Below are 13,315 nucleotides of genomic sequence, written 5' to 3' on the forward strand. Positions count from 1 at the left end.
CTGCATCCGATGGCACAGCATATGCGTCCGGCCATGGCGATACCATTGGCGCTCTCTAATTTATGGCCAACGAGACATTGGTGCCATCGCTTGGGGTCGTGTAGCCACTGCTGGTGGGCTGCTGGTGGGCAAGGCGAGAATCGGAACCGAGGCCTTCTACGCGGTTGCAGGCTGCATGCGATGGCACATCATATGCGTCCGGCCATGGCGATACCATTTGCTCTCTAATTTATGGTCAATGAGACATTGGTGCCATCGCTAGGGGTCGTGTAGCCACTGCTGGTGGGCTGCTGGTGGGCAAGGTGAGAATCGGTACCGAGGCCTTCTACGCGGTTGCAGGCTGCATGCGATGGCTCGTCGGATGCGTCTGGCCATGGCGATACCACTGGCGCTCTAATTTATGGTCAATGAGACATTGGTGCCATCGCTAGGGGTCGTGTAGCCACTGCTGGTGGGCTGCTGGTGGGCAAGGCGAGAATCGGGACGAGGCCTTCTACGCGGTTGCAGGCTGCATGCGATGGCTCATCGGATGCGTCTGGCCATGGCGATACCACTGGCGCTCTAATTTATGGTCAATGAGACATTGGTGCCATCGCTAGGGGTCGTGTAGCCACTGCTGGTGGGCTGCTGGTGGGCAAGGCGAGAATCGGGACTGAGGCCTTCTACGCGGTTGCAGGCTGCATGCGATGGCACAGCATATGCGTCCGGCCATGGCGATACCACTGGCGCTCTAATTTATGGTCAATGAGACATTGGTGCCATCGCTAGGGGTCGTGTAGCCACTGCTGGTGGGCTGCTGGTGGGCAAGGCGAGAATCGGTACCGAGGCCTTCTCCGCGGTTGCAGGCTGCATGCGATGGCACAGCATATGCGTCCGGCCATGGCGATACCACTGGCGCTCTAATTTATGGTCAATGAGACATTGGTGCCATCGCTAGGGGTCGTGTAGCCACTGCTGGTGGGCTGCTGGTGGGCAAGGCGAGAATCGGGACTGAGGCCTTCTACGCGGTTGCAGGCTGCATGCGATGGCACAGCATATGCGTCCGGCCATGGCGATACCACTGGCGCTCTAATTTATGGTCAATGAGACATTGGTGCCATCGCTAGGGGTCGTGTAGCCACTGCTGGTGGGCTGCTGGTGGGCAAGGCGAGAATCGGGACCGAGGCCTTCTCCGCGGTTGCAGGCTGCATGCGATGGCACAGCATATGCGTCCGGCCATGGCGATACCATTGGCGCTCTCTAATTTATGGCCAACCAGACATTGGTGCCATCGCTTGGGGTCGTGTAGCCACTGCTGGTGGGCTGCTGGTGGGCAAGGCGAGAATCGGAACCGAGGCCTTCTACGCGGTTGCAGGCTGCATGCGATGGCACATCATATGCTTCCGGCCATGGCGATACCATTTGCTCTCTAATTTATGGTCAATGAGACATTGGTGCCATCGCTAGGGGTCGTGTAGCCACTGCTGGTGGGCTGCTGGTGGGCAAGGCGAGAATCGGGACGAGGCCTTCTACGCTGTTGCAGGCTGCATGCGATGGCACATCATATGCGTCCGGCCATGGCGATACCATTTGCTCTCTAATTTATGGTCAATGAGACATTGGTGCCATCGCTAGGGGTCGTGTAGCCACTGCTGGTGGGCTGCTGGTGGGCAAGGCGAGAATCGGTACCGAGGCCTTCTCCGCGGTTGCAGGCTGCATGCGATGGCACAGCATATGCGTCCGGCCATGGCGATACCATTGGCGCTCTCTAATTTATGGCCAACCAGACATTGGTGCCATCGCTTGGGGTCGTGTAGCCACTGCTGGTGGGCTGCTGGTGGGCAAGGCGAGAATCGGTACCGAGGCCTTCTACGCGGTTGCAGGCTGCATGCGATGGCACAGCATATGCGTCCGGCCATGGCGATACCATTGGCGCTATAATTTATGGCCAACGAGACATTGGTGCCATCGCTTGGGGTCGTGTAGCCACTGCTGGTGGGCTGCTGGTGGGCAAGGCGAGAATCGGTACCGAGGCCTTCTACGCGGTTGCAGGCTGCATGCGATGGCACAGCATATGCGTCCGGCCATGGCGATACCACTGGCGCTCTAATTTATGGCCAACGAGACATTGGTGCCATCGCTAGGGGTCGTGTAGCCACTGCTGGTGGGCTGCTGGTGGGCAAGGCGAGAATCGGGACCGAGGCCTTCTACGCGGTTGCAGGCTGCATGCGATGGCACAGCATATGCGTCCGGCCATGGCGATACCACTGGCGCTCTAATTTATGGTCAATGAGACATTGGTGCCATCGCTAGGGGTCGTGTAGCCACTGCTGGTGGGCTGCTGGTGGGCAAGGCGAGAATCGGAACCGAGGCCTTCTACGCGGTTGCAGGCTGCATGCGATGGCTCATCGGATGCGTCTGGCCATGGCGATACCACTGGCGCTCTAATTTATGGCCAACGAGACATTGGTGCCATCGCTAGGGGTCGTGTAGCCACTGCTGGTGGGTGGGCTGCTGGTGGGCAAGGCGAGAATCGGTACCGAGGCCTTCTACGCTGTTGCAGGCTGGGTGGGGTGGCTCATCGGATGCGTCTGGCCATGGCGATACCATTTGCTCTCTAATTTATGGCCAACGAGACATTGGTGCCATCGCTAGGGGTCGTGTAGCCACTGCTGGTGGGCTGCTGGTGGGCTGCTGGTGGGCAAGGCGAGAATCGGAACCGAGGCCTTCTACACGGTTGCAGGCTGCATGCGATGGCTCATCGGATGCGTCTGGCCATGGCGATACCATTGGCGCTATAATTTATGGCCAACCAGACATTGGTGCCATCGCTTGGGGTCGTGTAGCCACTGCTGGTGGGCTGCTGGTGGGCAAGGCGAGAATCGGGACCGAGGCCTTCTACGCGGTTGCAGGCTGCATGCGATGGCTCGTCGGATGCGTCTGGCCATGGCGATACCACTGGCGCTCTAATTTATGGCCAACGAGACATTGGTGCCATCGCTAGGGGTCGTGTAGCCACTGCTGGTGGGCTGCTGGTGGGCTGCTGGTGGGCAAGGCGAGAATCGGAACCGAGGCCTTCTACGCGGTTGCAGGCTGCATGCGATGGCACAGCATATGCGTCCGGCCATGGCGATACCATTGGCGCTCTCTAATTTATGGCCAACGAGACATTGGTGCCATCGCTTGGGGTCGTGTAGCCACTGCTGGTGGGCTGCTGGTGGGCAAGGCGAGAATCGGAACCGAGGCCTTCTACGCGGTTGCAGGCTGCATGCGATGGCTCATCGGATGCGTCTGGCCATGGCGATACCACTGGCGCTCTAATTTATGGCCAACGAGACATTGGTGCCATCGCTAGGGGTCGTGTAGCCACTGCTGGTGGGCTGCTGGTGGGCTGCTGGTGGGCAAGGCGAGAATCGGAACCGAGGCCTTCTACGCGGTTGCAGGCTGCATGCGATCGCTCATCGGATGCGTCTGGCCATGGCGATACCATTGGCGCTATAATTTATGGCCAACGAGACATTGGTGCCATCGCTTGGGGTCGTGTAGCCACTGCTGGTGGGCTGCTGGTGGGCAAGGCGAGAATCGGGACCGAGGCCTTCTACGCGGTTGCAGGCTGCATGCGATGGCACAGCATATGCGTCTGGCCATGGCGATACCACTGGCGCTCTAATTTATGGCCAACGAGACATTGGTGCCATCGCTAGGGGTCGTGTAGCCACTGCTGGTGGGCTGCTGGTGGGCAAGGCGAGAATCGGGACCGAGGCCTTCTACGCGGTTGCCGGCTGCATGCGATGGCACAGCATATGCGTCCGGCCATGGCGATACCATTGGCGCTATAATTTATGGCCAACGAGACATTGGTGCCATCGCTTGGGGTCGTGTAGCCACTGCTGGTGGGCTGCTGGTGGGCAAGGCGAGAATCGGAACCGAGGCCTTCTACGCGGTTGCAGGCTGCATGCGATGGCTCGTCGGATGCGTCTGGCCATGGCGATACCACTGGCGCTCTAATTTATGGCCAACGAGACATTGGTGCCATCGCTAGGGGTCGTGTAGCCACTGCTGGTGGGCTGCTGGTGGGCTGCTGGTGGGCAAGGCGAGAATCGGGACCGAGGCCTTCTACGCGGTTGCCGGCTGCATGCGATGGCACAGCATATGCGTCCGGCCATGGCGATACCATTGGCGCTATAATTTATGGCCAACGAGACATTGGTGCCATCGCTTGGGGTCGTGTAGCCACTGCTGGTGGGCTGCTGGTGGGCAAGGCGAGAATCGGAACCGAGGCCTTCTACGCGGTTGCAGGCTGCATGCGATGGCTCGTCGGATGCGTCTGGCCATGGCGATACCACTGGCGCTCTAATTTATGGCCAACGAGACATTGGTGCCATCGCTAGGGGTCGTGTAGCCACTGCTGGTGGGCTGCTGGTGGGCTGCTGGTGGGCAAGGCGAGAATCGGGACCGAGGCCTTCTACGCGGTTGCAGGCTGCATGCGATGGCACAGCATATGCGTCCGGCCATGGCGATACCATTGGCGCTCTCTAATTTATGGCCAACGAGACATTGGTGCCATCGCTTGGGGTCGTGTAGCCACTGCTGGTGGGCTGCTGGTGGGCAAGGCGAGAATCGGAACCGAGGCCTTCTACGCGGTTGCAGGCTGCATGCGATGGCTCATCGGATGCGTCTGGCCATGGCGATACCATTGGCGCTATAATTTATGGCCAACGAGACATTGGTGCCATCGCTTGGGGTCGTGTAGCCACTGCTGGTGGGCTGCTGGTGGGCAAGGCGAGAATCGGGACCGAGGCCTTCTACGCGGTTGCAGGCTGCATGCGATGGCACAGCATATGCGTCTGGCCATGGCGATACCACTGGCGCTCTAATTTATGGCCAACGAGACATTGGTGCCATCGCTAGGGGTCGTGTAGCCACTGCTGGTGGGCTGCTGGTGGGCTGCTGGTGGGCAAGGCGAGAATCGGGACCGAGGCCTTCTACGCGGTTGCCGGCTGCATGCGATGGCACAGCATATGCGTCCGGCCATGGCGATACCATTGGCGCTATAATTTATGGCCAACGAGACATTGGTGCCATCGCTTGGGGTCGTGTAGCCACTGCTGGTGGGCTGCTGGTGGGCAAGGCGAGAATCGGGACGAGGCCTTCTACGCGGTTGCAGGCTGCATGCGATGGCACAGCATATGCGTCTGGCCATGGCGATACCATTGGCGCTATAATTTATGGCCAACGAGACATTGGTGCCATCGCTTGGGGTCGTGTAGCCACTGCTGGTGGGCTGCTGGTGGGCAAGGCGAGAATCGGGACCGAGGCCTTCTACGCGGTTGCAGGCTGCATGCGATGGCACAGCATATGCGTCTGGCCATGGCGATACCACTGGCGCTCTAATTTATGGCCAACGAGACATTGGTGCCATCGCTAGGGGTCGTGTAGCCACTGCTGGTGGGCTGCTGGTGGGCTGCTGGTGGGCAAGGCGAGAATCGGGACCGAGGCCTTCTACGCGGTTGCCGGCTGCATGCGATGGCTCATCGGATGCGTCTGGCCATGGCGATACCATTGGCGCTATAATTTATGGCCAACGAGACATTGGTGCCATCGCTTGGGGTCGTGTAGCCACTGCTGGTGGGCTGCTGGTGGGCAAGGCGAGAATCGGGACCGAGGCCTTCTACGCGGTTGCAGGCTGCATGCGATGGCTCGTCGGATGCGTCTGGCCATGGCGATACCACTGGCGCTCTAATTTATGGCCAACGAGACATTGGTGCCATCGCTAGGGGTCGTGTAGCCACTGCTGGTGGGCTGCTGGTGGGCAAGGCGAGAATCGGGACCGAGGCCTTCTACGCGGTTGCAGGCTGCATGCGATGGCACAGCATATGCGTCTGGCCATGGCGATACCACTGGCGCTCTAATTTATGGCCAACGAGACATTGGTGCCATCGCTAGGGGTCGTGTAGCCACTGCTGGTGGGCTGCTGGTGGGCAAGGCGAGAATCGGGACCGAGGCCTTCTACGCGGTTGCAGGCTGCATGCGATGGCACAGCATATGCGTCCGGCCATGGCGATACCATTGGCGCTCTCTAATTTATGGCCAACGAGACATTGGTGCCATCGCTTGGGGTCGTGTAGCCACTGCTGGTGGGCTGCTGGTGGGCAAGGCGAGAATCGGAACCGAGGCCTTCTACGCGGTTGCAGGCTGCATGCGATGGCTCATCGGATGCGTCTGGCCATGGCGATACCACTGGCGCTCTAATTTATGGCCAACGAGACATTGGTGCCATCGCTAGGGGTCGTGTAGCCACTGCTGGTGGGCTGCTGGTGGGCTGCTGGTGGGCAAGGCGAGAATCGGGACCGAGGCCTTCTACGCGGTTGCAGGCTGCATGCGATGGCACAGCATATGCGTCCGGCCATGGCGATACCATTGGCGCTCTCTAATTTATGGCCAACGAGACATTGGTGCCATCGCTTGGGGTCGTGTAGCCACTGCTGGTGGGCTGCTGGTGGGCAAGGCGAGAATCGGAACCGAGGCCTTCTACGCGGTTGCAGGCTGCATGCGATGGCTCATCGGATGCGTCTGGCCATGGCGATACCACTGGCGCTCTAATTTATGGCCAACGAGACATTGGTGCCATCGCTAGGGGTCGTGTAGCCACTGCTGGTGGGCTGCTGGTGGGCTGCTGGTGGGCAAGGCGAGAATCGGAACCGAGGCCTTCTACGCGGTTGCAGGCTGCATGCGATGGCTCATCGGATGCGTCCGGCCATGGCGATACCATTGGCGCTATAATTTATGGCCAACGAGACATTGGTGCCATCGCTTGGGGTCGTGTAGCCACTGCTGGTGGGCTGCTGGTGGGCAAGGCGAGAATCGGGACCGAGGCCTTCTACGCGGTTGCAGGCTGCATGCGATGGCACAGCATATGCGTCCGGCCATGGCGATACCACTGGCGCTCTAATTTATGGCCAACGAGACATTGGTGCCATCGCTTGGGGTCGTGTAGCCACTGCTGGTGCTGCTGGTGGGCAAGGCGAGAATCGGAACCGAGGCCTTCTACGCGGTTGCAGGCTGCATGCGATGGCTCATCGGATGCGTCCGGCCATGGCGATACCATTGGCGCTATAATTTATGGCCAACGAGACATTGGTGCCATCGCTTGGGGTCGTGTAGCCACTGCTGGTGGGCTGCTGGTGGGCAAGGCGAGAATCGGGACGAGGCCTTCAACGCGGTTGCAGGCTGCATGCGATGGCACAGCATATGCGTCCGGCCATGGCGATACCACTGGCGCTCTAATTTATGGTCAATGAGACATTGGTGCCATCGCTAGGGGTCGTGTAGCCACTGCTGGTGGGCTGCTGGTGGGCAAGGCGAGAATCGGAACCGAGGCCTTCTACGCGGTTGCAGGCTGCATGCGATGGCACAGCATATGCGTCCGGCCATGGCGATACCATTGGCGCTCTCTAATTTATGGCCAACGAGACATTGGTGCCATCGCTTGGGGTCGTGTAGCCACTGCTGGTGGGCTGCTGGTGGGCAAGGCGAGAATCGGAACCGAGGCCTTCTACGCGGTTGCAGGCTGCATGCGATGGCTCATCGGATGCGTCTGGCCATGGCGATACCACTGGCGCTCTAATTTATGGCCAACGAGACATTGGTGCCATCGCTAGGGGTCGTGTAGCCACTGCTGGTGGGCTGCTGGTGGGCTGCTGGTGGGCAAGGCGAGAATCGGAACCGAGGCCTTCTACGCGGTTGCAGGCTGCATGCGATGGCTCATCGGATGCGTCTGGCCATGGCGATACCATTGGCGCTATAATTTATGGCCAACGAGACATTGGTGCCATCGCTTGGGGTCGTGTAGCCACTGCTGGTGGGCTGCTGGTGGGCAAGGCGAGAATCGGGACCGAGGCCTTCTACGCGGTTGCAGGCTGCATGCGATGGCACAGCATATGCGTCTGGCCATGGCGATACCACTGGCGCTCTAATTTATGGCCAACGAGACATTGGTGCCATCGCTAGGGGTCGTGTAGCCACTGCTGGTGGGCTGCTGGTGGGCAAGGCGAGAATCGGTACCGAGGCCTTCTACGCTGTTGCAGGCTGGGTGGGGTGGCTCATCGGATGCGTCCGGCCATGGCGATACCACTGGCGCTATAATTTATGGCCAACGAGACATTGGTGCCATCGCTTGGGGTCGTGTAGCCACTGCTGGTGGGCTGCTGGTGGGCTGCTGGTGGCCAAGGCGAGAATCGGAACCGAGGCCTTCTACGCGGTTGCAGGCTGCATGCGATGGCTCGTCGGATGCGTCCGGCCATGGCGATACCACTGGCGCTATAATTTATGGCCAACGAGACATTGGTGCCATCGCTTGGGGTCGTGTAGCCACTGCTGGTGGGCTGCTGGTGGGCAAGGCGAGAATCGGGACCGAGGCCTTCTACGCGGTTGCAGGCTGCATGCGATGGCTCATCGGATGCGTCTGGCCATGGCGATACCATTGGCGCTATAATTTATGGCCAACGAGACATTGGTGCCATCGCTTGGGGTCGTGTAGCCACTGCTGGTGGGCTGCTGGTGGGCAAGGCGAGAATCGGGACCGAGGCCTTCTACGCGGTTGCAGGCTGCATGCGATGGCTCGTCGGATGGGTCTGGCCATGGCGATACCACTGGCGCTCTAATTTATGGCCAACGAGACATTGGTGCCATCGCTAGGGGTCGTGTAGCCACTGCTGGTGGGCTGCTGGTGGGCTGCTGGTGGGCAAGGCGAGAATCGGAACCGAGGCCTTCTACGCGGTTGCAGGCTGCATGCGATGGCTCGTCGGATGCGTCTGGCCATGGCGATACCACTGGCGCTATAATTTATGGCCAACGAGACATTGGTGCCATCGCTTGGGGTCGTGTAGCCACTGCTGGTGGGCTGCTGGTGGGCTGCTGGTGGGCTGCTGGTGGGCAAGGCGAGAATCGGAACCGAGGCCTTCTACGCGGTTGCAGGCTGCATGCGATGGCTCGTCGGATGCGTCCGGCCATGGCGATACCACTGGCGCTATAATTTATGGCCAACGAGACATTGGTGCCATCGCTTGGGGTCGTGTAGCCACTGCTGGTGGGCTGCTGGTGGGCAAGGCGAGAATCGGGACCGAGGCCTTCTACGCGGTTGCAGGCTGCATGCGATGGCTCGTCGGATGCGTCTGGCCATGGCGATACCACTGGCGCTCTAATTTATGGCCAACGAGACATTGGTGCCATCGCTAGGGGTCGTGTAGCCACTGCTGGTGGGCTGCTGGTGGGCTGCTGGTGGGCAAGGCGAGAATCGGGACCGAGGCCTTCTACGCGGTTGCAGGCTGCATGCGATGGCACAGCATATGCGTCCGGCCATGGCGATACCACTGGCGCTCTAATTTATGGCCAACGAGACATTGGTGCCATCGCTTGGGGTCGTGTAGCCACTGCTGGTGGGCTGCTGGTGGGCTGCTGGTGGGCAAGGCGAGAATCGGAACCGAGGCCTTCTACGCGGTTGCAGGCTGCATGCGATGGCTCGTCGGATGCGTCCGGCCATGGCGATACCACTGGCGCTATAATTTATGGCCAACGAGACATTGGTGCCATCGCTTGGGGTCGTGTAGCCACTGCTGGTGGGCTGCTGGTGGGCTGCTGGTGGGCAAGGCGAGAATCGGGACCGAGGCCTTCTACGCGGTTGCAGGCTGCATGCGATGGCACAGCATATGCGTCTGGCCATGGCGATACCACTGGCGCTATAATTTATGGCCAACGAGACATTGGTGCCATCGCTTGGGGTCGTGTAGCCACTGCTGGTGGGCTGCTGGTGGGCTGCTGGTGGGCAAGGCGAGAATCGGAACCGAGGCCTTCTACGCGGTTGCAGGCTGCTTGCACTGGCACATCATATGCGTCCGGCCATGGCGATACCACTGGCGCTATAATTTACGGCCAACGAGACATTGGTGCCATCGCTTGGGGTCGTGTAGCCACTGCTGGTGGGCTGCTGGTGGGCAAGGCGAGAATCGGGACCGAGGCCTTCTACGCGGTTGCAGGCTGCATGCGATGGCTCGTCGGATGCGTCTGGCCATGGCGATACCACTGGCGCTCTAATTTATGGCCAACGAGACATTGGTGCCATCGCTAGGGGTCGTGTAGCCACTGCTGGTGGGCTGCTGGTGGGCTGCTGGTGGGCAAGGCGAGAATCGGAACCGAGGCCTTCTACGCGGTTGCAGGCTGCATGCGATGGCTCGTCGGATGCGTCCGGCCATGGCGATACCACTGGCGCTATAATTTATGGCCAACGAGACATTGGTGCCATCGCTTGGGGTCGTGTAGCCACTGCTGGTGGGCTGCTGGTGGGCTGCTGGTGGGCTGCTGGTGGGCAAGGCGAGAATCGGAACCGAGGCCTTCTACGCGGTTGCAGGCTGCATGCGATGGCACAGCATATGCGTCCGGCCATGGCGATACCACTGGCGCTCTAATTTATGGCCAACGAGACATTGGTGCCATCGCTTGGGGTCGTGTAGCCACTGCTGGTGGGCTGCTGGTGGGCTGCTGGTGGGCAAGGCGAGAATCGGAACCGAGGCCTTCTACGCGGTTGCAGGCTGCATGCGATGACTCGTCGGATGCGTCCGGCCATGGCGATACCACTGGCGCTCTAATTTATGGCCAACGAGACATTGGTGCCATCGCTTGGGGTCGTGTAGCCACTGCTGGTGGGCTGCTGGTGGGCTGCTGGTGGGCAAGGCGAGAATCGGAACCGAGGCCTTCTACGCGGTTGCAGGCTGCATGCGATGGCTCGTCGGATGCGTCCGGCCATGGCGATACCACTGGCGCTATAATTTATGGCCAACGAGACATTGATGCCATCGCTTGGGGTCGTGTAGCCACTGCTGGTGGGCTGCTGGTGGGCTGCTGGTGGGCAAGGCGAGAATCGGAACCGAGGCCTTCTACGCGGTTGCAGGCTGCATGCGATGGCTCGTCGGATGCGTCCGGCCATGGCGATACCACTGGCGCTATAATTTATGGCCAACGAGACATTGGTGCCATCGCTTGGGGTCGTGTAGCCACTGCTGGTGGGCTGCTGGTGGGCAAGGCGAGAATCGGGACCGAGGCCTTCTACGCGGTTGCAGGCTGCATGCGATGGCACAGCATATGCGTCTGGCCATGGCGATACCACTGGCGCTCTAATTTATGGCCAACGAGACATTGGTGCCATCGCTAGGGGTCGTGTAGCCACTGCTGGTGGGCTGCTGGTGGGCTGCTGGTGGGCAAGGCGAGAATCGGAACCGAGGCCTTCTACGCGGTTGCAGGCTGCTTGCACTGGCACATCATATGCGTCTGGCCATGGCGATACCATTGGCGCTCTAATTTATGGCCAACGAGACATTGGTGCCATCGCTAGGGTCGTGTAGCCACTGCTGGTGGGCTGCTGGTGGGCAAGGCGAGAATCGGGACCGAGGCCTTCTACGCGGTTGCAGGCTGCATGCGATGGCTCGTCGGATGCGTCTGGCCATGGCGATACCACTGGCGCTATAATTTATGGCCAACGAGACATTGGTGCCATCGCTAGGGGTCGTGTAGCCACTGCTGGTGGGCAAGGCGAGAATCGGGACGAGGCCTTCTACGCGGTTGCAGGCTGCGTGGGGTGGCTCGTCGGATGCGTCTGGCCATGGCGATACCACTGGCGCTCTAATTTATGGCCAACGAGACATTGGTGCCATCGCTAGGGGTCGTGTAGCCACTGCTGGTGGGCAAGGCGAGAATCGGGACGAGGCCTTCTACGCGGTTGCAGGCTGCGTGGGGTGGCTCATCGGATGCGTCTGGCCATGGCGATACCGTGTGCGCTCTAAACGACCGCCAACGAACCATTGTACGTTTTAAGTGCTCAGAGGGAAGGCGTTGAGGGCAAGAAATCGTGTATTGCAGGACTGATAAACGGAATATACAAATCAAGTTAAACTTGCAGAAAGGGCGGTAGCCTCTGTTACGATATGTGCATAAATGACCGAATTGGGAAGGGTATCAGCTAGAAGTGGATTTCAGTTTGGGGACGGTAACTGCATATTTCGGAATCAAACGTAAAACTAATAGAATCTGAAACCTACAAATTGAGGGGGGGCTACCGGAGAGCCGTCATGCTTTGATTGATTCGTACATTGTGCGGCAAAAGGTTTGGGACGATCATAGAAGGCGTTATTGGATGCGATTTGGGTATGTTTCTCCAATCAGATTGCTTTTAACGCGGCATAAGATTTCCCATTTGGTAGAATGGTTTCCACACAAATCTGTCAATTTGGCACTGCGACCAAACTTTTTTTTGCTTAACCCCAGGCGCTCCTCTTTCTATGACTAACGGGAGGACAAAATCGTTTTTACTTGGCTTCAGTATAGTGTACCACAAATTTTGTCCTAGATCGACAAAAATTATGGTACACTATGCTTTATTTCAGTGAATTTCGGGTTCGTCCTAGCGTTTTTCCAGTTTGTCCTAGCAAAGTGCCCGACTGGGGTTATAGTATAGGGGCCTGTGATGGTGAGGTCACATTAACCATCAGAATCAAGTAAAAAGAGGTCGCTAATACCTTTAAGGGGGCGGTAAGCGTGAGGATTTGATCCCCTGTTACCCAAATCGAATGTGGCGCTGGGCTCAGAAGAAAGCTGAAATAACAAAGTACAACATAGTTAGTTTTTAGCGCCAACGGAGCGGTCTTCGGGACGAAAAGCTCAGCTACATATCGAGCGCTTGCTGGGGTAAAGTTCAATGGTAAACGAATTCAGCAAATAATTATGCTTTATCATGATTTTTATGTTTACCACATGGTGCCCAACACAATTTTTCAATAAACAGAGTGAGCCTACTAGTAGGATATGACCCAGGCTACTAGTAGGCTTTCGACCTGGGGGATAAAGGTTATACAATGTAAAACACAAAGGTCACTAACCAATAGGATTTGTAGCAAAACATGCATCAACGGTAATACCATGTCTGTATTGCGTCGTGAGGGTCCAGAAAAATACTCTGGACAGCTCATCTTTCTGCCTGCTATTGTCCCGGGTCACGTCTGAGACCTCGGCTGACAGCCTTCCTCAAGCTGCTCGACGGTGCGTTGGAGCAGGAGGAGGCGCGACGTCTGGCGGGGCAAGACCAGGGCGCGCAAGCTTTTCAAGTCTAAGTGGGAGGCCCACTCTGCTGCTGAAAGATGGCGCGGTGCAGAGCGGAGGGTACGGAACGTTCGGCGGCTGGACGTCGAGGACGGGGGACACGAGTGCGGCGTTGGCTCGGAGGCCGAAGGCGTGTCGTCCCCAAGGGCAGGTTGCAGTAGGTAAGGAGCGGGTCGGTGGGGTAGCTGCC

General features: G+C 58.9%; 1 protein-coding gene across 1 annotated transcript in view; it reads left to right on the plus strand.

Annotated features, from left to right (window-relative positions):
- Positions 1-13,136, plus strand: part of PHYSODRAFT_340847 (hypothetical protein) — a gene marked incomplete at both ends in the record, with an annotated part of 59,331 nt that extends 46,195 nt beyond the window's left edge. Inside the window, 26 exons of the mRNA XM_009539082.1 lie at positions 1,966-2,004; positions 2,304-2,395; positions 2,473-2,547; positions 2,635-2,748; positions 2,826-2,970; positions 6,459-6,550; positions 6,617-6,730; positions 6,837-6,899; positions 6,977-7,066; positions 7,512-7,574; positions 7,641-7,754; positions 7,832-8,092; positions 8,170-8,272; positions 8,350-8,441; positions 8,548-8,610; positions 8,677-8,781; positions 8,868-8,981; positions 9,059-9,203; positions 9,948-10,030; positions 10,106-10,219; positions 10,297-10,377; positions 10,925-11,086; positions 11,186-11,266; positions 11,366-11,458; positions 11,545-11,833; positions 13,045-13,136. Coding sequence (XP_009537377.1) covers positions 1,966-2,004; positions 2,304-2,395; positions 2,473-2,547; positions 2,635-2,748; positions 2,826-2,970; positions 6,459-6,550; positions 6,617-6,730; positions 6,837-6,899; positions 6,977-7,066; positions 7,512-7,574; positions 7,641-7,754; positions 7,832-8,092; positions 8,170-8,272; positions 8,350-8,441; positions 8,548-8,610; positions 8,677-8,781; positions 8,868-8,981; positions 9,059-9,203; positions 9,948-10,030; positions 10,106-10,219; positions 10,297-10,377; positions 10,925-11,086; positions 11,186-11,266; positions 11,366-11,458; positions 11,545-11,833; positions 13,045-13,136 — 2,879 coding nt within the window. The remainder of the gene's footprint in view (positions 1-1,965; positions 2,005-2,303; positions 2,396-2,472; positions 2,548-2,634; positions 2,749-2,825; positions 2,971-6,458; positions 6,551-6,616; positions 6,731-6,836; positions 6,900-6,976; positions 7,067-7,511; positions 7,575-7,640; positions 7,755-7,831; positions 8,093-8,169; positions 8,273-8,349; positions 8,442-8,547; positions 8,611-8,676; positions 8,782-8,867; positions 8,982-9,058; positions 9,204-9,947; positions 10,031-10,105; positions 10,220-10,296; positions 10,378-10,924; positions 11,087-11,185; positions 11,267-11,365; positions 11,459-11,544; positions 11,834-13,044) is intronic.
- Between the last annotated feature and the right edge of the window lie 179 nt (positions 13,137-13,315).

The sequence above is a fragment of the Phytophthora sojae genome, assembly GCF_000149755.1.
Source record: "Phytophthora sojae unplaced genomic scaffold PHYSOscaffold_13, whole genome shotgun sequence".
In the NCBI taxonomy this organism is placed as follows: domain Eukaryota; phylum Oomycota; class Peronosporomycetes; order Peronosporales; family Peronosporaceae; genus Phytophthora; species Phytophthora sojae.